The 25881-nt window shown below is 40.2% G+C and overlaps 1 protein-coding gene across 6 annotated transcripts in view; it reads left to right on the top strand.

Moving 5' to 3' along the window:
* The window catches only part of nrxn3a (neurexin 3a), a 184864-nt gene that overhangs the window by 1086 nt on the left and 157897 nt on the right, over positions 1-25881 (top strand). For all 6 annotated transcript variants that reach the window (XR_004612656.1, XR_004612655.1, XM_034575845.1 and 3 more), the window contains exon 2: positions 11441-12594. Coding sequence is in view for 4 of the 6 variants with exons in the window: in XM_034575845.1 (XP_034431736.1) it covers positions 11889-12594 (706 nt within the window). In the remaining 2 variants the exon portion in view is untranslated. The remainder of the gene's footprint in view (positions 1-11440; positions 12595-25881) is intronic.

Genomic DNA, 25881 nt, shown 5'->3' with positions numbered 1-25881 from the left:
TTGATGTGTAACGTGATCTTTCAGTACTTCTGACATGCAGTCTGATACATGACCTTCTGTGTTCACGGAGATGGACCGCGGGTACGAGCGGAGGCTGCGCGCCGCGCTACAACCACCACATTCCTCCATTATCCCTCTTCCTCTCCGTTTGCATAGATATGAACCAAAACATGCTGCTGCAGTTTTCATACATTTACCACGTTCATCAAACGAATGTCACATGTTTTTTTTACATTTGAAAAAAATCCATGGCATTGCAACGCTTTTAAATTGAACCGTCTAAACATTGATTTTATGTTAAAAGTCGCCGGAAATATCGAAATAAATGTAACCAACCTGTGATTATTTTTAAAAACCTGATGCTATAATTATTATACGATTTTCATTATTCTTTCTATTTAATAAATTAAAACCAATCATAATGATTTGGATAATTTCGGTCCCCTGGAGGATCAAATGGCGTCCTCAGGGAGGTTCGATGCTCTGCTCTCAGCAATCTGCATCTCGTGCTGCACGTTTCAGCCGCACAACTTATTTGTTTTTCGCCCACACCTGTACAGCCTCAGTGTGGCCTGCTGTGTGCACCAGCCTTCGATATATATCTCATTTAAATCAGCGCACTGCTATTTTTTGCACAATTTCCCATTTGCATTGCGTCGAATGCAGCATGTCCATTAATACATACATTATTGTCATTGCAGGAGAATCAGAGGCCTCGTGCGTTGCGCCATAGAATCATCCACTATACTTTGCCGCAAAATAAGCAGTGACACGTCCAGGCCTCGGTGCTCTCTGCGCCTCGGCTACGCCTTTTCTCTTCCCGTCCACAGAGATGTTCAGCACCTCCACTCTTAGCTGATGCAAATTCACGCTGCGAGAGGATGACAATTCGATTTTTATTAATCGCTGCAGCACATTTCGATGTGAAGAGTTAATAGGATTAGATGGTTCTCGTGCGTTTCTGTGCGTTTATGCAGAGGGAATTCCTAATCAGGCTCCTAATCCAAAAAAAAAAAAAAAAGTGGATTCAGAATGGGTGTGACCCAGCCACAGAATGCGTCTTCTTCTTCTTCGTCTACCTCCTGCACAGGGCCCAAAGGTGCTCGATCACCTGCTTCTGTAAAACGAAAATATTCTTACAGAGACGGTTTCATTGTATGTCTCATGTGTCGAGGAAACAAACATTTGTCTTTTTGTTATATTATCCAAACCATATTAATGTACCCTTAAAAAAAGAAAAATATTTTTGCTGCATTGCTGAGAATGAAATCCAATACATTTCCTTGTATGAAATATGATAAACACATGATTATAGATCATATAGACCATGATATTGATACAGACGAAGCTATTTTATATCGAAGTCATTTCTGAGCGTAACGTGCTAACATGTACGGTGCTCGTTTTCTGCAAAAATCTGAAACCACCATATTTAATTTGCCTCCTCCCTCCACCCTCACCCTCTCCCCCCTGTATTTTTAAGATGGGGGGTGGGATGGGGGCTGTTTTGGGTAATTTGGCTGTTCCCCTTTTTTTTCTCCTGGTTGGCAGCCGATTAACTGCGCTGACAAATCAGGCGCAAAAAGCCAAGGGCTCTCAAGGTAACACTAATCCCTCTGGGCGGGGAGCGTCAAATATTACGCAGGATTTTTGGAGAATGCTCCTTTCTTTTATTTCTTTTACCCCCCCCCAGAAAACACACACACGTTCTCTTTTTAATGTCCTTCTTTTCTAAAGGTGTAATATGTGCATTTGCTAGGCCATAAATGTCTGTATCTGAAAAAAAAACCTACCACCTATACCGATTTTATTAATTCCTTTTATTTTAATACATATGAAAATATAAAACATTTAAACGACATTGAAATGCTGATTATTCCTCTAAAAATGCATAGCATTATATCTTTTAAATGTCTGCTGATGGGCCAAACGGAGAATTGTAAGATGCAAAGACGATGAAAAATAAAACAAATCGCATGAAAAACGATTGTTTGATGAAAGAGAAAAAAAAGTGAGTGGCAGTGTGATGTTATATAAACCGCTGGTGGTTGTAAGGAAAAAGGCGAGGTATTTGTGGGTGTGTTCACTGGTGGAGTGTGTAGTGATTTGTGAGTGTGTGTAACAATAAGAGTGTGTGTGTGTGTGTAGAAGTGTATGCAGCTGATGTAGAAGTGTATGTCCACGTGTTTGGTTATTTTTTGTGTCTGCAGTCATTTTGTGCATGTGCGTGCACTTATAAATGTGGTGTGTATAATTCGATTTTTGTGGTATGTGTCACTTATATATGGTGTGGTGTATATGCAGATGTCAGTATGGTGCAGGCATGTGTGTGTGTGTGTGTGTGTGAGTGTGTGTGTGTGTATGCAGGCGTTTGTGGGGTGCTGGGTGCTCTCTAACTGGGTGATGTAATGCCGTGAAGGGTGCTGCAGCAGAACCACAGAGCCCAGAGAAGGCGTGTCCTGCCTGCAGAGTAGCTGGATAACAACACGGTGCCCACTCTCCATACACAGCCAAAATAACACCTCCCCACCCACAACCACACAACCCTCCATCCCTCACTTCCACGCATCTTCCCATTTTACATGTACCATCCTTTTACTGGTCTGTTTTTTTTTATTTTATCCCTGTCTGTATAAAATGAGCAGCAGAGGCAGAACACATTAAGATACATTGGTCCCCACTATAGTGATAGATACCAAAAAGTGGATAAACGATACATAATTCCCTTATTAAGATTTCACTCAAGGATCAGCTGCTTGATTTCTAATTGAAAAAATCAGTTTCTATTGTATCACTGTCGACCTGCTGATCAATGTCGTCATGTCTTTTGAAATTTAGGGCATGTGTAAGAAGGTGGGGGACATCCTTTCCTTATCTCTCTTCCTGAAATGTGGTGACTGTTCACTTTATCCATTTTCTTAAAAACGGCTGATGATAAACTGAGGATATTTTAGTCAGCTATTAATTTTGCATCGTCTTATTTTCCCTTTTTTGCAGCAGAGTCTAAATAGAAGCGTATGTATTTCAGTTGATGATTTTACTTGGTGTGGTCATTCTGACTGACTAAATGTTATGTGATGTTCTTTTTAAGAGTCTCCTATAGATTTTCTATAATCTCTGGGTTTATTAGGCCACTGAACAGGATTCTCTGATGACAGTAATTGTTAATTATATATATTTCCTTGCATCTGTGTACATTTTAATTATTTGATTAGGCCAAAAACAGTCTTCTTGTTGTTTGTCATTTATCCATAATCAGCCTCAACAGCATTTCCACTGTCTTTACTCTATCACAATCCATACACAACATATTGTCAAGGTGATACAAAATTACGAACAATGTACAATGATAGAGATTGTGATTCAACACTCATCCCTCGGTTTATTACTTAAAATCAATGTAATGAGACCAAACAGATGGATATCGGCCTAAGATGGTCGCTCAATGCTGCTCTGTGTGCCCACAGACGTTTGTGGCTGACTTGAAGTGTGTGTTTGCAACGTGATGAAGAACGAAGAGGACGAGTAACGTGGGGCAGGGCTGTTTCATGAGATGCATGAGTGGGAGTGGATGAGGTGGAACATCCCTCCTTCTGTCTCTGTCTCTCCCCCTCTCCCTCTCTCTGTTTTCACTCATCTTTTCTCTGCTGTCTCTCCCTCTTTCCTCTGCTGTCAGACTGCATGTCCTGCTCAAATCCTTTTGTCGACCGCTGCAGCATCGCAGACCTCTTTGAGTCTACTGTAAGATGTAAACCAGAGTGTCATATTTTGAAGGCCTGGAGGACATTTTGTCACTGCATCCGGATGCGTCCATGTGTGTGTGTTTGAGAGAAAGAGAGAAAGAGATCAGGGCACCTGCTGTAAAATTACTGGCAAGTGGCATCCATTTAAACACGAGAGGCCTACCAGTGGGATGCTTTATTTGCATTTACACACACACACACACACACACACACACCCACACAAGCACACGCACACACACACACACAAAACTCTCCATCCCAGGTCGCGTGGTTGTTAATAGGATCCAGAGTGCCACTGCCTTTTGTCAGTGTGTGTATGTGGACTCGTCCCTGTGGGGTTTGTCAAAGGCGCCTTTCACTGAGAACAATGATTCATGCCGTTTAGCCTTTTAACCCCCGATGCTCTACAAAAGACGTGCACGCAGACACACACACACGCTGAGGCAAGCTGAAAGTGATGCCTGAACAAGTCTTTCAAACACTAGTGTCCAGTATTTACATGCTTTAAATGCAGAGTGTGTATCAACCATCTCAGATTTATCTGATAGCAATCAGCAGAGTAGACCTGAAGGAGGCCGAGTTAAGATATGTAATGTGGGGGGGAAACTGCTGCTACTTAACATAAAAGGAAAATTATGTTATTTTGTAAATGTCAAAATAATTTGTTGAGAGAACAGACAGCTCAACTTTGACTCCAATTAAGGCCAATTATATGATTTAAATAGGACAGAGGCTGGAGACAGTTTTCAACACACTATTGACTACTGACTATTCTAATGCACATTAAATAAGCAGATTAATACATTATTTACGAAAACCAAAATGTAAATAAAAATATGTTTCAAAGAAAACAATAATTTATTTTAAATAATAATTAATTCAGCTATGCTGAGTTTATAATTTTAATTAAAGCCAGATTTTAAACATTTGTCAGGTAAAAAGTTGCTGCTAATGGTCAGTCTGTAATAAATGGCATACAATGAATACAAAAAAAACATTGTTTTAACATATGGTAATGAATTGTACTGATTCTGATAATCCTACAATATAATCCAAATGATTCAATGTAGGAGGAAAATGTGATGTCAGAGCTGGAGAGCACTTATTGGCTGATATATTTCCCTTTATAGAGGCTTGATAAGCAGCTTCACATGTATAGATTGAAACCTCAGGCAGTGGGAGGGAGGCTCTGCTCAGGTTTGATAACAGCTCTGAATAAATAAAAATAAATCTCATGGTTGGCAGAGCAACATATATTTCTAATATATAAATCTGGATAGATTGAAAATAATTATACATCAGTGCTACACACTACAGAAATACAGGTTTAATTTCTTTTGTATAATTTCTTTTCATTAAAAGTTGACAATTAATGGATAATATTGGGAACATGACATTTCCAAAATTACCCAGTTCATGTGGACTGACATAACAATGTTTCAATTTCATCTCAGTAGGGCTGAGAAAAAGTATTATCAAATAAATTTTACTTTGATTGCAATAAATTGGCCATTCATCTAATAACACTTTAAATTATACCCCATTGAACAACCACCAGGGCTTTATACTGGAGATTCAGGTTTATGATGATGAAACATGTGACCGACTCATTTTTGTAGGTGATAGTCATCCAAAGCACTTGCATGGCTGAAGTTTTATCTGATTGGTTGTCAACTCCTCATGTCAGTGTTGCTTAGTGACCATCTCAGTCTTACTGTGATGGAATCAAGTGTTTATTAGTAATAGTAAAACAAAATCAGGTCATGTGAAATTTAGGTTTGACGTGTACAATCGGAAAACCGCATGTCCCTGTGTCATGTGAATTTATAACATGTGAAGTGTTTCACATGTAACATGTGCTTTTCTATTTTGTTTCAAATATAAATGGCACAACAGATTATATGTGATGATTAAAATACAGTAAAATTACCACACGGCACTTTATCACAATGTGCTTTGTTCATTGGTTAAAAAAGGTGTTAAGTGGGTTTAGGGTCTGATATGATGGAAAAAGACGAAAATCTTCCTTGTTTTAATATTGTCCAGAGAGCACAACTTTGGACTGAATGCAACATTTAATTTCGAAGTCTTCTTCAAACAGTGAATTACTGTCATCCCGACATTTGCAGTATAAAGGTTCATCACTTCATCGTTCCAGACACACTACCTACCGGTAACATACCTGGAGTGATAAAAGGCTCTTAACCAGATTTGCTAAATCAAAATTAAGCATAGTTCCCCTCAATGATGAGATGGAGCCAACAACACCTGGAGAGTTTTGCTGTAAAAGTAAAATTGTAGCTCAAAACATAAACTTGCATAAATATCCCCTTAAAATATCTCAAAGCTGTCTTAAACATGTGGTCTAATGATTCTCGCACATGACTGTGATTCACATTCCTTGACCAGCAGTTGCTCTCTACTGTGCTGTGCTGTGAGCAGGTGTAGGTAAATCTCTCACATGGTTTTTCGATACAACACGTTAGCAAAGGCATTGTGGCCTCACTCAGCTTTGGTTGCAAGATGAGGTGTTTAAGGTTGGTGCCTGTTGGCTCTGTTTCCATGCAGGGCCACAGTGTCACAGGTCAGGATGATTATACCCTGTTGCGAGCCCTGTGTCCTTAACGCGTCATGAGGTTAAAAGTAATGTTTGTCTCATTGATAGTGGGCTAACATTATTTCTGAATAAAGATGCTAATTAGAATTTCTAATGTACCTCAGTACCTCTGTCAAGGGTAAATCTGCTGAGGAGACAGTGTTTCTGGGTTTTAATGACAGCGCGACCAACGCTCAAGGTGGCCTCTCCTACTACCAAAACTACAACACATGCTGCAATTCCCCCCATGATGTCACAAGGAAATGATACAGTACAAACCCTATTTACAACACAATGACAAACTCTTACTTAGTGAACCATGTTGCATTCCGTATCTTGCACTGTACAGAGATATTTTGTAACTCTTCCCGTAGTTGTATTCTCTTTTATTCATGTAAAACTCATGGTATGGGAGGAACGGTTTTTCATTTTTTATTTGAGGCAAGTGCATGAGACAATAAAGAACCCTAATGTCTCGAAGCCTTGAATATCAGCTGCTTGCAGAGGGCACACCTGTCTTGATGTCTAGGATACGGCACATTCCATTAATCACACACTTCAGTACCAGTCTTAATCAATGGAGGTACTTGGATGTGTTGCCTTGTTGTCACGGAACTGTATCAGACCAGCATTGTGATCCTCTGGTAATTAATTGTCTCTCATTCTGTTTTTATCTACATCCATACTAAATGCTCTTGCATAGTTGCAGGGCAACATTGTACCCCAGTGCTAAGCAGCACCCAGTAAAGCACTTGTTGTTATGCTTTCTCCATCATGAGGACCTTTGTCTCATTATTTCCCTCTGAATTGAGTGTCCTGCTCTCCTAACATCTGGTCTTATTAATCAATATTAGTAGGAGGCTGGAAGTCAGGCACTATGAACAGGATCTGATCACCTGACCAGATTACTTGGCCTGTGGTAATAATATGAAGACTACTTAAGAATTAGGCAAGGGAAAAATTTAACCACAACCGGCGTTCAACTCGGTCCACAGATTGTAGGCACACTGCCCCACCCACACTGACTGATACAGAGCACTGGTTGCCTGTTTATACAAAACTTATTAAAATGGAAAATATTACGCTGGGAAGTTACAACAAATTTAACACTACACTTCACTGGGTCAATAACAATACGCAAGGCAAGTGTGATATATACGTTCCACATACAGAAAGACATTTGTAGAATGAATAGGTGAATGAGAGGGGAGCTAGAGTAATTCCAGTTTTCAAAGATGTTCCAAGTATATTCACCGATGGTTTTCAGGGTTTTCGAGGGTTTCTACAAAATAGTGTAGCGTAGATCTTGATCCATTTCTGATGTCTGTCTGCTCCAATAAGTCTTGGCTGATCAGCTCTCAGACTTATGCATTTTCCCGAAGGACAATGCGGACCAAACTGTACACTGTATAGTTGCATTCAACTGGAAGAAGATATTGTTTTAAAACATTATGTACTGTTTGATCAGGAAGCCTCTTTGAGATTGAAGTTTTAAAAGAAAGACCTGAAAAGAAAGATTCAGAATCAGACAACCATACAAGCAGCTGATAAAACAACACGAATAAGAACAATTGCTAGCCTCATAAATAATTACCAGATAATAAAGTTTTCTATAAGCTTCATATAAATTGGTAATAGAGAATGAAGATACCCAGCTTGAGGGCTGTTTGCAGTTCAAAGAAAAGATGGAAGTTTGAATTGTAAAGCTTTATAGATAATTCCTTCTTCTCAGTAAGGAAGTCTGTCCAACTTTGTGATACAAAGTGAGCAATGATGAGTATGAACTTTTTCATTTGTGATAAAGTGTAATGCACTATGATAAGCAGGGTTTAACTGCTGAATGAATGATAGGGCAGTGGAACAGTATGGAATATATCTGTGAACAAGTGCAGACATTAAAGTCAACTGAACAGTAGTTTTCAGACAGCCTTTGACTCTATGCAGAAAGACTGGATTGATTTTTAATTTTTTGTTATCTATATGTAAAACAATGATATGATTGAGAGGAAATAATTGTAAAGCATTAAAGGCGGATTTAATCATCTGCATAAACAGGGATGTTAAAGCACTGATGGTTTGACTCAGCACCACCAGCCACAACAGTCCTGGGTTCTTTTCTCAGGTAGGGACTAAACCACAAGGACAGCATTTAGCCCTAAACACTGCAGTTAGAGTAGGGTTTTTATCTTCAACAATATCAGATGATTTTAAGACTTCAATAAAGAAAGCAACACAAAACATTAGATTAGATAAAATATCAAAAGATACACAATTGTTTAATTGCAAAAGTAGAGCTGTCTGACCTAGGGGAATTATTTTCCATAAAGTCTTTTGACTGTACCAGCAACTCACATAAACCACAACATAAACTGAACATCTTTATTAGTGACCACAAAAAGGAATGATGGCCTCACCTGAACCCAGGATCTTAAAGCAGCTATAACTAACATTTGTATAATATGTATCAGGTTATTTTTTGAAACACTGATTGAGATGCAGGTTGAACAGTAACGATTAAGTGTTTACATTTTGCAAGACTAAGAGTTTAATGTAGACATAGATCAGAACCAAAGAGAAGTGTTACTGAAGAACTGTTATCTCTCTTTACATTTGATATCTGAACATTTGTTCCCATAAAGGATCTAATATTGCCTGTTTGCATCCATCATGTATATTACCCCCCACTTGTGGTTGTAGAAGGCCTTTGTCTCTGGAGGCTAGCTTGACTAGTAACTAATGTGACTCATCGTGTCTGACATTTTGTGGGTTTGACTGTGTCATGTAGACAAAGTCTGAGGCTTTCCAATTGGGGGGGGGAGAATGGCATGTTTTGGACATTAAGGATCAAACCTGGGATCTGTGATGGCTAACCACTTATAGCTAGCTAATAACAGGTGTTTTTATCAAGCTGCCTCAGGTTCCACTGTTCTGAAATCAGTTCTGATATTGTATGGAACTTCTGCGGATAGATCTTGAATACAATGTACTGCACACACACACACTCAATGACATCTGAGTAAGTTCAAGTTCCTGTATCAAGAATACAAGAATAGAAGGCTGACGTTACTTTTTGCACTTGCCATGATTGTTATTTTTTCACTATGAACATTTGAAGAAACAATCATTGTTTATGTGTTTGATACATGAGTTGTATCTACTTCTTTTCACTAAAACATCAATAAACTATGGAATTGTTGCATGGGTGCCAAACCTTTTGGGTTGTGTTTTGACAGTTTAAATGATACATTTAGAGTACTTCAGGACACAAGGTTTAAAAACATTTTTTTCCCATCATATCAATATCATATCATATAATCATATCAAGGTAGATTTCATGTAAACAAAATATAAACTTGATATTGCATCAGTACTTACTGGCGTTTTTCTGTGCCTCTTAGTATTCACCAGGATGGAGGAGAGAGCCGTCTCTCCTGGCTGGTCATCAGATAAAGCCAGTCTGCCTGGCTGACTGATAGTCATGCACTGCCATGAGAATAATGAGACTAATTTACCCAGCAGATGACCGATAACTCCACAACCTTTGTGGAGGGTAGAGAAAAATGCAGCACCATCACACACACTTTTAATTAGGATTGGTGGCTGCCAACAGTACAGTAGACTGCATGTTAGCTGTGAACAGTCCACTGCACTGATTCTATTTGTAAGAGTGTGTTATAAAACACCCATTGGTTTCCTGACAGCAGAGTCATGCATGTATGGGCTACTTGTACCGTCCATCAAGACACTGAGATCTTAGAACTTTGTCTTTTTTTCAGAGATTTTAGGAGTTGGGGACCCTCAGGGAGTTTACATTTTACACGGATGGATATTTAATGTCCTGATTACAATATGTGTTTGCCCTGCTATAAGTCCAATAAACAAATAAAAACAATAGCCGTTACTTCCCACCAGTTTTATTCTTGACCGTGTGTGGTGATGCTGTTCACAGATAGTTTTTTGCATATATGAGATTCCTGTCCTTCTTAAATTAAGTTTTCCTATTACCTGAAAAGTCAATGTTACACACCTTATAACACAACTACATGTCAGTTTTTTTTAGCACATCAGGGAAATTCCTGTTGGGAAATAAAGAATTGTTGCAATTTCATCATTAATCATTTGACAAATCAAATCTCTTGGATGTGATTTATCTAAATCATGCTTAGCTCCAATGCCGGTGGAAAATGCCCATAGCTGATTGGCAGGCAGATGCCACCTCAAGCTGTTGTTCTTGTCAACAATTTAAAGTGCTCTTAATCAATGTGGAAGATGCAGTCAGTGGTGTGAGGAAATATCCAGTTCCTTTGCTGGAGCAAATAATGCAAACATAGGAATTCAAATAAGAAGATTTAATGTAAAATCGCTACTGCTGCTGTGAGTGGTACATTATTTTAAGTGAGATAGAACAACTAATATTTGACTGGTTGATGGAGGTACAGTAGCTTTGATACTTAATATTCCATTCATTCCAAAAATGAATATTGTTGGATCAACTTAAAAAAAAATACTTGTTCAATTTATAAAGTTGTATTCTCACAATTGCCAACTTTAATTTGAAAGAACTCAATTCACTTGTTTGAATGGCACTGAATTTTCTCAGTAGTTCAAGCTAGCGCCACCTTGACCTGATACAATGTGACCCATTATTATAAACAATAATAATTAACTCTGAGGGCATTTACTGTTATGGCAGAGTGTTTACATTTTTACATCTTTGTATTTCACATAAATCTATAGCTGCTCAGGTTGTTTGGTCTATATCAATTAACTGTTCTTTGTGTTAGTACAATAATATAAAATAAATGAACAAATGTTGTAGACTACAAATGTGAAGTGGCATTAAAATTGAAATTGTATAATATACATAAGGGTTCTTATTTATTATTATTATAATATGTTTAAAAATGAGTATAGTACATTAAATCCCATGTACACACATATGTAACTTTTTGTTTGGATTATACTACCATCATGGGGTTTAGATGCAAGAAAGCATCCAGGATGTGTTCTCTATTATTATTACTGTTGTTAATATTCATATTATCAGTGGAATGGATGCTGATGAAGCCATTGTAACTCTCTGTCCCTCTTTTTCTGACAGTGATGGAATTGAGAGAGGCCAGCGGATCCCTTGTGAGCTCAATTTCCCAGCAGACAACATGAAGGAGGAAATTCCACTCGCCCTGATAGACAGAGAGGTCCATCCCATCAGACCTTACACCATGAGTGTTGATAACATCTCTTTTGAAGAGTAAAAAAATATATTAAAACATCACCACCTCCTCCCCTCTCCCGCTCCTTTCATTTACCCTACAGAGGAAAACAACAATTCCTTCACACGACCACCCTGCAACTACTGGACAATTCACAGATGTAACTGACCTTACGACTGTTAACTTCAACGACTGTTCTCCTGCTACTGCCCTTTTCCCTTTATATATATATATATATAGTGCACATACTGTTGATAAAGCTGTGGATCCCTGTAACTCAGTCTAACTACCCTAAGATTTCAATCTGATTGAAATCCCCTCAGATACTTTTTTTGGATGAATAGATTCTTCGCAGCTATGGATCTTGTAGGTTTTTCTATCAGGCTGCAAATGTTCCTCAGCACATGTCTGGGACTGGAATTTTTAGGCACTCCAGGTCAGTGGGCACGCTACCTCCGCTGGGACGCCAGCACCCGCGGTGACCTCAGCTTCCAATTCAAGACAGAGGCCTCAGAGGCACTGATGCTGTATTTCGATGACGGAGGCTACTGTGACTTTCTGCAGCTGTCAGTGGCAGAGGGCCGGCTGCAGCTGCGCTTCAGCATCGACTGTGCCGAGACCACAGTTGTGTCAGACAGACGGGTGGACGACGGCAGCTGGCACTTTGCCACTCTGAGCAGGTATAACCTGCGTACAGTGCTGGTACTGGATGGCCAGGCCACAGCTGATGAGGTGCGGCCACAGCGACAGTTCATGAAAATAGTCAGCGACCTGTTCCTGGGTGGAGTGCCTCAGGATATCCGCAACGGTGCACTCACTCTGCCCACAGCGCGAAACATGCAGCCCTTCCAGGGCACAATTACAGACCTCAAATATGGCATCTCGCAGCCCCTGTTTCTGGGAAGCCTTAAGGTGCCCCTGGAGTCAGAAGGATGGTGCACTGTGAACCCATGTGAGAATGGTGGTACCTGCTCTGTGGTGGATGGAGAGCCCAGCTGCGACTGCTCCAAAACCGAGTACAGGGGCCGCTTCTGCAATGAAGGTAACTCACACCTTTCCCTCTGATATACTTAAGCAGCACTCCAACTGTGAAACACTCACTTCAACTTTGAATTTATCTCATTTTTTTCATCTCCAACAATTGTAAATTGTGATTTATTTCCAAGAGATCATTATACAAATATTGCCTCACAGTCCACTGCTGTTCCTGGAGGCTTAATTTGAATCGCTAAACAAATCAGACATATGGCCAGTAATTCAAAAGTCTGGGACCAAAATTAGTCAAAAGGTCATCCAACAATATCATCCCAACAATTTTTCAAAATGAAGAACTCTGAATTTGCTGAAGGTCCTTTCACATTTGGAGACCTGCATCATATATAATCATGAGTGAAACAAGCTATTTATAATGTCAATCCATACCTGTGCAATGATGCAGCTGATTTCACCTGTCAGACTGTCCAACGTAAATGTATTTGTCATGTTACAGTATATGAATGTTAAAGATCAATGTCATGACTTCAAACACTTGCCTTTTTATCTCTCTAGTCAATGGATTAGTTTCTGTTATCGCTCCTGGTTTCATGGGCTCAAAGAGGTTTTTGGGCTTTCTTGGCTCTCTCTATATAATATAATAATAATATTATCCCTATATTTATTGGTGGATGCGAGGTATGTGTGTGTGTGTGTGTGTGTGTGTGTGTGTGTGTGTGTGTGTGTGTGTGTGTGTGTGTGTGTGTGTGTGTGTGAGAGAGCGAGAGAGAGACTGAGACTGTAAAATCAAAAAGCTAATCTAAGCATGGTTAGTCAGTGAGGCGCAGGTTAATGGCGTCGCTCCTGCAGGCGGTGATAAGGACGCCTTTAGAGAGAATGAGGCCTCCTGAGCCCCCTTTCTTCACCCAATCACAAGATGGCAGGTGTTTTATATAAAATCCTTTTGTGTAGAGAATTTTTCCCGAGCTGTGTTTCAGTGGCTCTACAGCTGGCTTCACCCTCCCCAAAATTGATGTCTATTAAAAGAAAGCCCTTTACTCTTTTCCCCCATGTATTTCCTCCCTGCAGGCCAAATAAAAGGCACTTTCACCTGCTTTATGTAGGAACTTGGATTTCCTGTAATTTGATCAATCCTGAGCACAGAACTCTCTGTGATAATGCCTGTTTGGTTGTGTAAATCAGTGAATGTGCACTTGCTGCATGAAATGGATCCAGGCACCTCTGCTCTGCAAAAAACTCTCAACATGAACTTAATTATTCACAATCAATACCAGGTTTTGCAGCAACTGAGGAGTAAATAATAATATTGCCTCCCAATAAGATAATCAACGCCACTTAAATAAGAAATCTGCTGAACTCTAATGAATTTATCCAATGAATTAATTTAGATCACAGGTAATTTCTTTTAACATATTTGTTACGCTATTTTTTCCTCCATCTTTGAATTTCTAACGCTGAACCTTTTGCAAATATGGAAATTACATCCCATTTGGGTTGATGCCAAATCCCTGCTACATAAAAAGGCCAGGGAATCTGGAATTTAAAGATTAGTTGTTTTTTATCTTTCTCTGCCAGTGTTTGAAATAAATGAGAATGCAGGGCGGGGGCAGGGTGATGGTGATGGTGTCGGGGCTTTACCTCTTCCCTGTGTCTGGGTGGTGGCTGAGCTGCTTTGCTTTCGCTCAGCTGATTAAATTGATGGCAGGGCTCTGAGGGCAGAACTGTTTGTCCGTTGGTTTAGTCGTCTTTCAGTGCAGACACATGAGAACAGCAGGATCGTAGATGGTGTGTAAAAATAATTAATTAAAATCTGCAAGCTCAGCCAGTGCTTTTGTCACGACGTCAGGCAGCACGGGGTCTGGCTGCAGCTTCTGACTTGCACTGAGAGGAGAAATCGCATGTTTAAAATTTTTGCATGCTGTATTATTGAACTTAATTGCTTTTGTGTGTGTTAGCTTGATTCTGTGTTTGTTTCTGTGCTCTCTGATGATCTGTTAACACCAAAGCAGGACTAAGGTGATATACTCCTGCGTGCGTTTGGTGCGTAGGCTGTGCACATCCTCAGAAATTAACGTAACGCAAGATTATACAAGATGCGATATCCACATAGAGATCGGGGCACTAGCGAGTCCTTGACAGGGTCAGTGGGCACTTCATCGCGGGCAGGTCAACAAACAGAAGTGGCAGAGATTTTTGAAGACAAGCTGTGTGACCAGGGGCCTCATTTATAGAACAGTGTACGTGCCCACAAAAGCCGAAAAATTTGATTTATAAAACCGTGCGCACGCACACCTGAACGCATTGTTCACTTTATAAATCACAGTCCACCTGGAAACTTTGTACTTGGATTCGCCTTATATCCTGCTCTCTACACGCCCACATTCAACCATAAATGTTCAATGCAAAGCACCTCATGAATATTAAATTAGGCTGCTGACCAATGGGTTTCCACCGCGAGTCATGACAGAGCCACGGCATCAATTTTTTATATTTTTGTAATAAAAAAAAATTTCCAACCAATTTTTTTCCACAAATTAAAATTTCTTTAAATACACATTAACATGAATCCAACATATTGTAGCGAACGGATAAATGGAGGCAGAAGACGTTATCTTTCAATCAGCAATGCACACATTCAACTATTAATGACTCGGCTCTGTATCTCCGATGTTTAATGGAATCTGAATGTAATTTGCTGTAAGTTGTTTTAGATCTTTTTTCAATTGAAGGTTCGTATGGAACAGTTATGTCGTGCGAGCACAAATAAAGCTGTTGGTTTTAATGGTAATAATGAAGCGGATCAATAATCCTCACCTCACATCGGCATGTTCGTACACGTGGGTCAGAGTAAGCGCACATTCTCCCGTCAAGTTTGTTTTTATAAATCCCAACGTTTGCGTGAGAAGTGGTGTACTCAAGTTTCAGGCCCCATTTTGTGCGTACGCAACGGTTTTAAATGAGGCCCCAGGTCCGGAATTACTCATGTGTCTGATTTAGGGGTCTGACACACCGTCAACACCAAGTGTCGCCATCTTTGTTTATGTTTGCCGCACACAATTCCGTAAGTAGCATCGAAGCAAATTCGTGAACAAAACGTTCACAACGCAGCTGGTTGCCTTCTTGTATGCGTGGTTGAACAGTAAGTGTGGTGTAGGCCTAAGACCTCTACTTTTATGGCAGTATGTGTTCTTCTGCATACAGCGGCCTGTTCCAGTAGCTGGGCATGGTGATGAGCTTCTGGGAAGGGTGCACATACTGACGCTATAAATACAGTATACACTGTAACATTTAACCAACTGTGTACTTTGGCTGATATAGAAAGGATGTTTTATAAGCTCACCCACTCCATGCTACAACAGAACGTATGTCTCTATATAATAAATTAAGATAATTAAATTAGAATGTATGATGTTTGAGTACTGCTGAGATAAATATTATTCAAATTACTCATGAATACTATATCAATGTAGAAATAGCATAAAAGTATTTAAATTACTAATCATAGAAGATGAAATGTGTTCTAAGTCTGTTACTGTGTTTACATGTGCACTAGTATCGCCTGTGTATCAGGCGGCTGTGGCAGAGGGGTAGAGCGGTCGTCCTCCAACCTGAAGGTCGGCAGTTCAATCCCAGTCCCCCCCCCCCCCGTCGAAGTGTCCTTGGGCAAGATGCTGAACCCCAAATTACCCCTCATAGAAAAATAAAGTGCTGCTAATAAATGCACTGGGTGAATGGCAAACTGTACTGTAAAGTGGTCATCAACACAAGAAAAGCACTATATAAAATATACAAACCATTTTAGTATCCCAGTTATGAGGCTAATCCTGGTTTAGATATGTATGGCTACAACAAGAGCCTACCCACAATATGGTGGCTATTGAAAATGAAGCCACTTTAGCTTAGAGCAGGGTTAGCTCTATTAAATGTCAACATCGTGTTACCGATTTGGCTTATGCACCTTATTGTCAGCAGTCAGACACGAGAGCGACAGCAACTATTGAACATGTCCTTCATGTTGGCCGGTGTCTTGCTGTCAATGCCATTGCACAGAACCACAACGCAGTGGATTAAGATTGCTGTCACTGGTGGGATTGGGTCGTCATTGTTATGGAAGTTTCCTGTAAACTGGTGAAAGGAGAACTCAGGCAGCAGCTGATGTCTTATGCAGAAGATTTTAACGTAGACTTGATGCATCAAGGAGACCAGAAGGTGGAACAATATACAAACGCTGACAGAGTAACATGAGCAGTTGTCACCCCCAAGTCTGAAGATGCCTTCCACAGCATCTCCATATATCTCCCTCTACTTGCGTCACCCATTCTAACAGCACATCCATGAATGGCTAGAATTGCTGTCACTCTCTATGTTACACGTGGGTGTTTGCATCCTATTGGATAGTTAAGCCTAAAGTATGCATAACTAAATCACATTGTGTCCTTACGTCTTGCCACTGGTGAAATACGCAAAAGAATTGGAGTCGTTGCTTCTCTGTCTGGTGCATCTGAGTTAGATATGAAAGTCCCTAAACGTAGACACTACAATGTACTGTTGGTTGGCCCTTTATCTATAACCTGACCTTGGGTACTGCTTAAAGAGAGAAGGGAGTAACTGTGGAATTTAGACAGACACTATTCTCCTGTACAGATATAATATAGATTATATATAGTGGCATATACAGTAATATTTGAGAATAGTCAAAAATTCCTCAACAGTCATTATGGAGTTCAATGGCACCGAATGGAGAGACACATTTTTTATGAGTAGTGTAGTATCCTTCTACCGGCTGTGTGTCATAGTTGAACCGTTCATGGAAACGTCTGAAGCCCTGCTGGCGCAGGTTGTTACCAACAATCAGATAATTAAATCAAGTTTTTCAAGAGCAGGATAAGGGCTTATCCAGGATACTGAAATCGGGATATGGCGTTTACATGCTTAAATACAAAAACAGGATACTTAAAAAAACTGATAATAACCAGGAAACCAGGGTGCATGTAAATGCATTTACTGTAGAAATAGTGTTTGGCTTGAAATGATGAGTTGATGCTGCTTTCCCACACATTCCTTCTGAATGTTATATCACATCCTCTACTACTTCTCCTTTAATATAATCCATCACAAAGTTTATATTTAGGCCTGTTATTCTTGTGCACACAAGGTACTAAGAGAGATACGAACCAACCGTAGTGGACACTTTTCCTTATTCCCAGCTGAGGGAGTGTTTGTCCTCAGATGTGTGTCAGCAGCTGGACGTAAACACTAGTTGGTCTAGAGGCTGAACTCGAGGATAAACCTGATGATATCAGTAGCTGAGATGGCAGGAACAGAGGGACAACTCACAAAGATAATTATTACTTTTTAATTAGCTCCACATTTTCGGTCTTGTTACCGCTTGCGTTGCAGAATACAGCCCCTGGTCCTCCTGCCAGCACACACTGCTGTGAAATTAAAAGCCTATAAGAAGATCCTGGAGGCTGCAGAGTTCATTACCCTCCACTTTACGAGTGTGTGTTTGACAGAGCAACATACTGAGGATTGTTCTTTGCGTGGTCCTAACAACAGTGGGGCTAAAATGTAAAATCTATGCTGAGGGTGGCACTTAAGGATTCAAATCAAAAATGTACATGTTCTGAAGTGTTTGACGATGATATGAATGTGCTTAGTACATGCTATGGCAATTTCCTTGTTAGATCATCTTATGTTTTAAATTTTAACTCAAGGAACACAAATGATGGAAGACTCATAGGCCCTGTCCTCTGGGAAGCATAAATGTGCTTCGTAATGCTCACCTTTAATAATTGCCCATTGATTTGTCTTTGTCCCATATAAATTACAGTTTTACAGCGAAGGGAGTAACTAAAAGCATAGAATTTATTCTATGGGGATCCTGGGAATCATCCATTATGATGAAACCAGGGTTTTCCCCCAGGAAGCAGTTGGCACACTTGTCCTTTTCGACTACATGTAGTGCCACTGCTGCTTTTTAACTGACACTTCAGAAGTCTGACATTATACACAGTAGAATAACAGGGCTATAAAATATTTCATGTTGTCAGTGTAGGTCAATGGAATTTCTAGACAAGGGCCATTTAAGTCCATATGAATCATCCTCTGGGGGCCATGAATATCCACAGCAAATACACTGATCTAATAAGTTAATAAAACAGCAAAACCACAGAGATTTACCTTTAGCGTCAGCATACCCTCAGTTTCGGCTTTTAACGTTCTTGCGATTAAAAGGCCGAAACACCTGATGACGCCAGGGTACAATCGAAGAAAAATATTTTCATTACAACAACCAGTCTGACAAACCTTAAATATGATGGTTACACAACTGGTCCTGGTCTCTTTCCTTGTTTAGATAAGTGCTATACAAATAAAATTGTTATATTATTATAAAAGTTAAAATAACAGAATCGTTGCATTCCATGTATTTTTCCACAGACATTTAGCACAGTGGAACTATTTGGATTTATTCAAGTGAGAGATATGTGAATATAATGTTCTCTCTTCTGTCGTGCTGTAAGTATCTGAAGGTATCCTCTTTTTAGCCTCTCATGACTCACTCGTACAGTTCTTGCTCCAAAACAAACACACCGCTACCACCTCACCACCCCCTGCCCCTAAGCGCTGTGTTGGGTGACTCAGTGAGGCATCAGTGTGAGAGCACTGGTGACTATGGTTGCTAGGCCACTTTTTTCCAACCTTGATTTACAGCCTCCACAATGGGAACCGTTCCCAGCGTTGATTTACATCTGACTCCCTCTCCCGCCTGGCCGCATGGCCGCCTCCTGCCAGGCACTGATAGGTGAGTGGAAGCGGGGAAGTCAAGCAGCTCTGGGAGAATTTGGATTGTTGATTGTTGAGGGATAAATAAGATGCTTAATGAGGCTGGCTGAGGTAGGTTGGTTGTGCCTGCTTTTTGAATACATTAGAGGAAGAATATGACATGACTGAAAGTCAAAACATGAACGTATGGCTGTGTATTTTACACAGTACATAGCGTTTGACTGATGGGCTCTGAGGCACTAAGGCCCAATCCCATTTCACCCCTTGGCCCTATCCCTACCCCTTGTTTTCGAGGGTTATCTTGCCCCTTGAAACGGAGTCACAAGGGCTAGTGTTGAAATCTTCCCCTACGAATTGGGACAGCCCTTCAAGAAGCTGTTACATCATCAGTAGTCGTCGCGAAAACCCGAAACGTCACCAGTAGTCGTCGATGTAAACAGACGAGACACAAAGTTTTGGCGGGGATGTCATTGTGATAACATTGTTGAGATCTTAAATAAACCAATGGTATTGTTTGAAGTTACTAACGCTAGCATGCTCGCAATCAAAGAAAAAGAAGAAGACCATAATACATTGAAACGATATTAAACTAAGATATTACAATCATTATCATAAATTTTAAATCCTTCAATACTAAAAATACTACATTTGTGGGTCTCTCCCAGCTTTCTGGGTACCCCATGGTTTGAAGTGTGGGTCAGAAAATCTTCGTTTTGAGGGCTATAGAGCCCTAACACTTCATCCCAAGAGGTATTGGGACAGCACACCCTACAAGTGTACGCGCAAAATGAAGGGGAAGGGCTAAGGGCTAGGGCCAAGGGGTGAAACGGGATTGGGCTTAAGCATGTCATATAGAAGCCAACAGTTGTGTAAAATCACATAAATGCAAACAAAACAAAAATCACAAGGCGGAACAAATGCTACCCAGTACTCTATACAGTATTCTATCTGAATTCTAATAAAGTGTATGCATTATTTACAGTAAATTAAAAAAAATAGCAATAAACGGAAAAATAAAGTCCCTCTAAGACATGTACAGAGCTGTATTATACTCAAACCTCTGATCTCATTCTTATCTTCTTCTTACTTTTCATTCATTCATTCATTCCAGTAAGTTTGCCATTTTTGGTGGCCTTCACTTTTGGAATATGAGTACTAAGAGGAACAGGAGGAAGGACGCTGTATTCAGACTGACCTGAGCCCTGCCAGAAAAAGAAAAAGCAGCCCTGTCTTTCTCGTGACTGCAGCCTGTCCAGTCAGAGCAGTGGGGCTGCTCACACAGATGGCTCTGCTATAGCAATGACATGTCATCCAACAAGGTGCATTGGCCAATCATACACATGCTAACACATACCTGGTAGTTTTCCTTGTAACTTGAACTTGGCATATTTCTATTGTTTACCTCATGATTGTCCCAGCAAAATGTAAAAAAATGGGCTATGAGTATTCCAAACCATTATGCAGTGTTCTGGTATCTGATAAGCTCTTAAACGGATTATTGGATCATACTTAATCATACCAGCAGGAAATAAGCAGCCGCCTCACCAATGCAGCCATTGTGTTGTCTTAGTTCAGTTCAGAAAACAGTTTTCACTCTGAATTTCTGTTTCTGCCCTTTGAGCTGCTGAAAGGAAAAAATAAGCTATTGGAAATAATAAGTGACTGGAAACAAAAAATAAATGACATTCTGGTAAACATGGAGGAAGTGCTTCAGTCTAACAGAATCCAAAAGAAAGTTTTTTGGGGTTGTTTGAAGATCCCTTTAATGGTTGGACATAATGCATTGATATAATCTGTAGAATCAGCCTACACCTGATTTGGACTGCAAGAATCTGTATTTGAGTTTGTATAGTTACAGATATGGACCAACTTCTATTCATTTTTAAATACACTCTGAAATATATAGAAATAAAATCTGAACTTGAGGTAAATGATTGCGCCAGCCACTATTTCACAAAACTTCAGTTTCCACTGAACCGAAGTGAAAAAAAAGTTCCCCTGCTATAGGACCATTGACTCAAGGCAGGTTGTCTCTGGATTCTGATCCAACCATCTGCAGCCTCAGGAGAAATCCAGATGTATCAGACTAGGCTACATGTTCCAGTTTTCAACTGTCCAGTGTTGGTGAGTCAGTGTCCAATGTAGCCTCAGATTTCTGTTTGTGGCTGACAGGAAAGGAACCTGATGTGGTCTCTGCAGTTGTAATACATACACCTCAGGGATCAACATTTTGTTCATTCTGAGATGCTTCTCTGCTCACCATAGTGGTAAACAGTGGTTATCTTAGTAACCTTACCTTCTGTCAACTCAAAATTAGAAGGAGAAGTACTTTCCATCACACATTTGACAAAAAATCGTGCCCTGCTGCCAAAGCAGGACCCTAGCTGGATATCCCCCTGGTTGACGGGATGCTGAGAGACACAGACTATGCGGAAGACATTTCCCCTTGAGGCCCCCCACTGGTGGCTCTTGCTCATTCATGGTAAACTGGCTCCAATATCTCAGCTGGAGCATAAAGAAGATATAGTCGGCTTTCTCTGAAAGAGGAAAAGCATTTCATGTCACACAAATATAAGGATGTTTCATACCCTTGTCATCTCTGTCTTCCTCTGGGGTGCTGAGCCATGGCCTCTCACCAAGAGTCAAACTTGCAGGCTTGATGTGTTTGACTTGGACTCACTCCGCTGCCTGTAAAATGTTGCCTGATGCAACCTTATCCAAAATGACACCATACTTGCCCAGACCGATCAAACTCAGCATCTATCCTCACAAGACAGAGACAACTGCGCAGTCTGGGTCACCTTCTGCGCATTTTCCCTGACCGGAGCAGATACTTAGAGGGATAGATTGGATGAAGAGGCTCTGTGGTACCTCCCTGGATTATACTTACATCTTGGCACATGAACACTTCCTGGAGGCTCTTAGTGGATTGCTCTCTTATTCCGTCTTCTGTGTCTAACATTGGCAAGAGTGAGAGTTACAAAACAATAACTTTATAATATGATCTACATATACTATGTACTTCAGGTAAAATACATTGTTAGTTACTAGGAATACACATTGTAGAATTATAATACATGATATCAATGAGTAAAGGATTCACTAACTTTCAATCAGATCCAAAACCTTTGTCTCAGTAATTTTCTCAGCCTTCCCTTCTTCTGAGTATTACCTAGAAAACACAACCTCTTTCAGTCTGTGCTGCCGTCATTCAGCCAAAGGTCTAGTATCTGTGTGCCACCGTTACCCCAACAGGAGCAGATGGCCTGTGCAGGCCTCCCTGGCTGTTCCCCCAGCTGTCCATGTGTTCATATCAACATAAAACATGGCTGCTGCTGGTGAAATCAATGAGGAGATTATTGTTTCTACAATGATGATGATGAATCCAATAATAATCCAACCTTAGGCACTGTACTGACATGATCCTTTGTCCTTTGGGACTAGTGTATCTGTGCTTGTGTGTATGGATTTACTTCTGTCTTTCTGAGGACCAATATAACCATTTGGCCTTACAGAGTGAGGACATTTTGGCTGGTCCTCACTTTCTGGTATTCCTTCAAGGGACTGGTTTTAGGTTAAAGGTAGGGTTGGTAATTGGTTTCTGAAACACTATTTATCTTATTTGTTTAAATCATTTTCACATTCTGAGAGCCATCCATAAATAAAGTTGTCATCGCTGATTTACCTGCCTGCCTGCACCCTGCCTAACTGCAAATTGCTCATAACCTGGGTCTTCACAAACCGGAGAGACATGCACTGCAGAAGGTTTGGTTAAAGGGAGAGTTCACTGAAAAACGAAAATTCACTCATAATCTACTACCACTATTTGAGTCCACAAAACACTTCTGGAGTCTCAGAAGTAAACTTTGTAGCAGCGGAAACCGATACAATTGAAGTAACTGGTGACCGAGATGTCAGAAGTAATAAAACAACAGAAAAAACCTAACATGCTCGTGTGGGGTCTTCCAAGTGCATGCAAGCCCCGACATTCATATTCAACTCGAAACGGCGTCATTCGTGTCTTAAGCCTAGATGTCCACTGATATCTTCCTATGGACCCTACGACACATCGTGTAGCTAAGTCCGCTAGCTTAACCACTTCTGCAGGAATTTTAGGCTTAAATCACGTTGTAAATTACCTTGTTTCGAGTCGGATATAAATGTCGGGAATTGCGGACACTTGGATGACACCACACGAGCAGTATGGAGGCATATTATGTTTTTTCCGTTGTTTAATTACGTCTGAAGTTTCCGTCACCATTTACTTCAATTGTATCAGATTCGGCTGCTACAAAGTTTACTTCTTAGACTCCAGAAGTGTTTCTTGGACTCAAACACTTCACCCATCCCTCCATCGGCATAGTGGTGAGTAGATAATGAGTGGATTTTCATTTTTCAGTGAACCATCCCTTTAAGGGTTAGGTTAGGGGTTGACGTTAGGCAAGTAGTTGTAATTGATTAGGTTAGGGTAAGGGGTTATGCATTATGTTAACGAGTCAAGATAGAGGTATAATTCTTTCTGTGTGTGTGTGTGTGTATGTAGCTTTTTCACTGCTCCAGCATACCTTCCCTGTTCTGGTTTACCTTCCATTTATATAACATGCAGAGAACAATCAGTTAAGCCAGCAGTGATGAAAGGAATCAAAATTTGGCACACCTCATTAATAACAGTGCTCTCCCACTTTATCCAACACATCATGAATCATCCCTTTAAATAATCCATCCCTTTAAGTAATCCACTTTGAGCTCTAATCCCCCGCTATCCTTGCCTCACCTTTTGGGTATTGAATTAAACACGAGTCATAGCCTAACCTAGATTATGTGTCCACTGATGAATAAATAAATTTGTCAAAGCGCCAGTGAGTCACCCCAAAGAATGGTGATGTGTTTAGACTTCCTTTTTTAGAATGAATCTATGAAGAGACCTGGAGGATTTCTTAAATTCATAATACAGGGGAAATGGTTTGTACCTCTCTGCTGCAGTAATTGTAAATTAAATGCTGGTAAACCTGCCACTGGAAATTGTACCTGTGAGTGTTTGATTGGTTTGTTGACTGGTACCTTATTAAATATTTATGTATTTGCATGGCTATCTGTCCACGCACACGCACTAGTGCACATATACTCACTAAAACCTGATGGGAACAGAGGCACAATACAGGGAAAGTAAACTGCCAAAGGAAGTAGGTCAAGATAGAGAACAAAATAATGATAGAGCAGGAGGGAGGGCGAGAGAATACAGCTGATCATCAGGAGAAAGGCAGAGAGAGGATGAGCTTCGGATGATGGATTAGTCAGAAAGTCAAACAAAAGTGGGAGAAAAAACTGAAAGATGAATCTGTTAATCTGTTTTCTCCCTGTTGTTAGGTCTTTTATCTGCTCTGTCCTCAGTTGGTTGGAAGCATCCCTTGTCATTCCATCATAGGACGTTTACTCACTGCACATACACGCCTTACCTCTACAGAAAAAAAATCTGTCATTGGTTGTATGGTCATATACTAAACTGTTATTTTTTCTGATGAAAAACATTGGGTTGTGTGAGTTAGAGTCTCTCCAGAACAAAGCAGAAGTAATGTGTATTGTTGTAGTCCTCCAAAACCTCCGACAGCAGTGGCGGGTCCATGGGCAGGGGCAAAGGGGCCCCTGGCCCCAGCTGATTAAATCTGATGGGCCCCTGAAGTGCCTCTGTCCTGTCAGTAGTCTAACAATACTAACAGTTTGTCAAGAAATTTTATTTTAGAAGCTTTTTGAAGAATAATGTGCTTGAACAAGGGACAATTTTCAAAATATATCCAATGACGTGTTATTTTGTCCAAAGCTTTAGAGCTAACAGTGAATAATGAATGACTTAAATGTGCACGTAACTGAATCAGGAATTTGATTCGCATGAAGTAATGAATTGCCGAATGGCCTTGTATTTCAGTTACGTTGCTAGAAGTTGTAAAAAAGTTCATCTTTTCAAATCACATTAATGCAGCGCAATTTATACGTTACATTCTGCCTCCTGAAGGTGCACCACCCCTGGCCTGAACGTACAGGAGATTCCTGTGTTGTTGTGAACATGTCTGAGCAGAGAATCTCCCACTGTGTTGTGTGAAAGGCAAATCCCAGAGAAAGTCCGGACCCTTTTCTGCAGACATCCTCAGGAGTTCATGTCTGAAAACGGCTTTAGAAAGCCTAGCTCCCAAGTACTTTCCTGATGTATTGACCTGGTATGTGCCCTCTCGACTGCTAAGATTTGCGGATCTCTTTCCAAAGGGTGACCATGCTTTTGCTAGTAAAGCCTCCACATTAAGGAATTCACAGCCCATTGAACTTAAACAGGCCTAGTCTCTAGCTTCTTTTAAATCCCTTTTTACATTTTTTCTTTTTGTAAAAGCTTTTACAAATGGTTAACAATAGCTCTTATTTATACTGACTAATCCATTTATCTGATCTTATGTAGGCCATTGTTTCTATTTTTCACTGGTCGTGTTTCTTTGTTCTTTTGTGTTATTTTAATTTTATCTGCATTGTCTGTTTTAATTTATTTTTTGCAAAGCACTTTGTA

This window comes from Hippoglossus hippoglossus, chromosome 22 (genome assembly GCF_009819705.1).
Source record: "Hippoglossus hippoglossus isolate fHipHip1 chromosome 22, fHipHip1.pri, whole genome shotgun sequence".
NCBI lineage: Eukaryota > Metazoa > Chordata > Actinopteri > Pleuronectiformes > Pleuronectidae > Hippoglossus > Hippoglossus hippoglossus.
The sequence above is the reverse complement of the archived record's forward strand: the minus strand, read 5'-3'. Positions and strand labels throughout refer to the sequence as shown.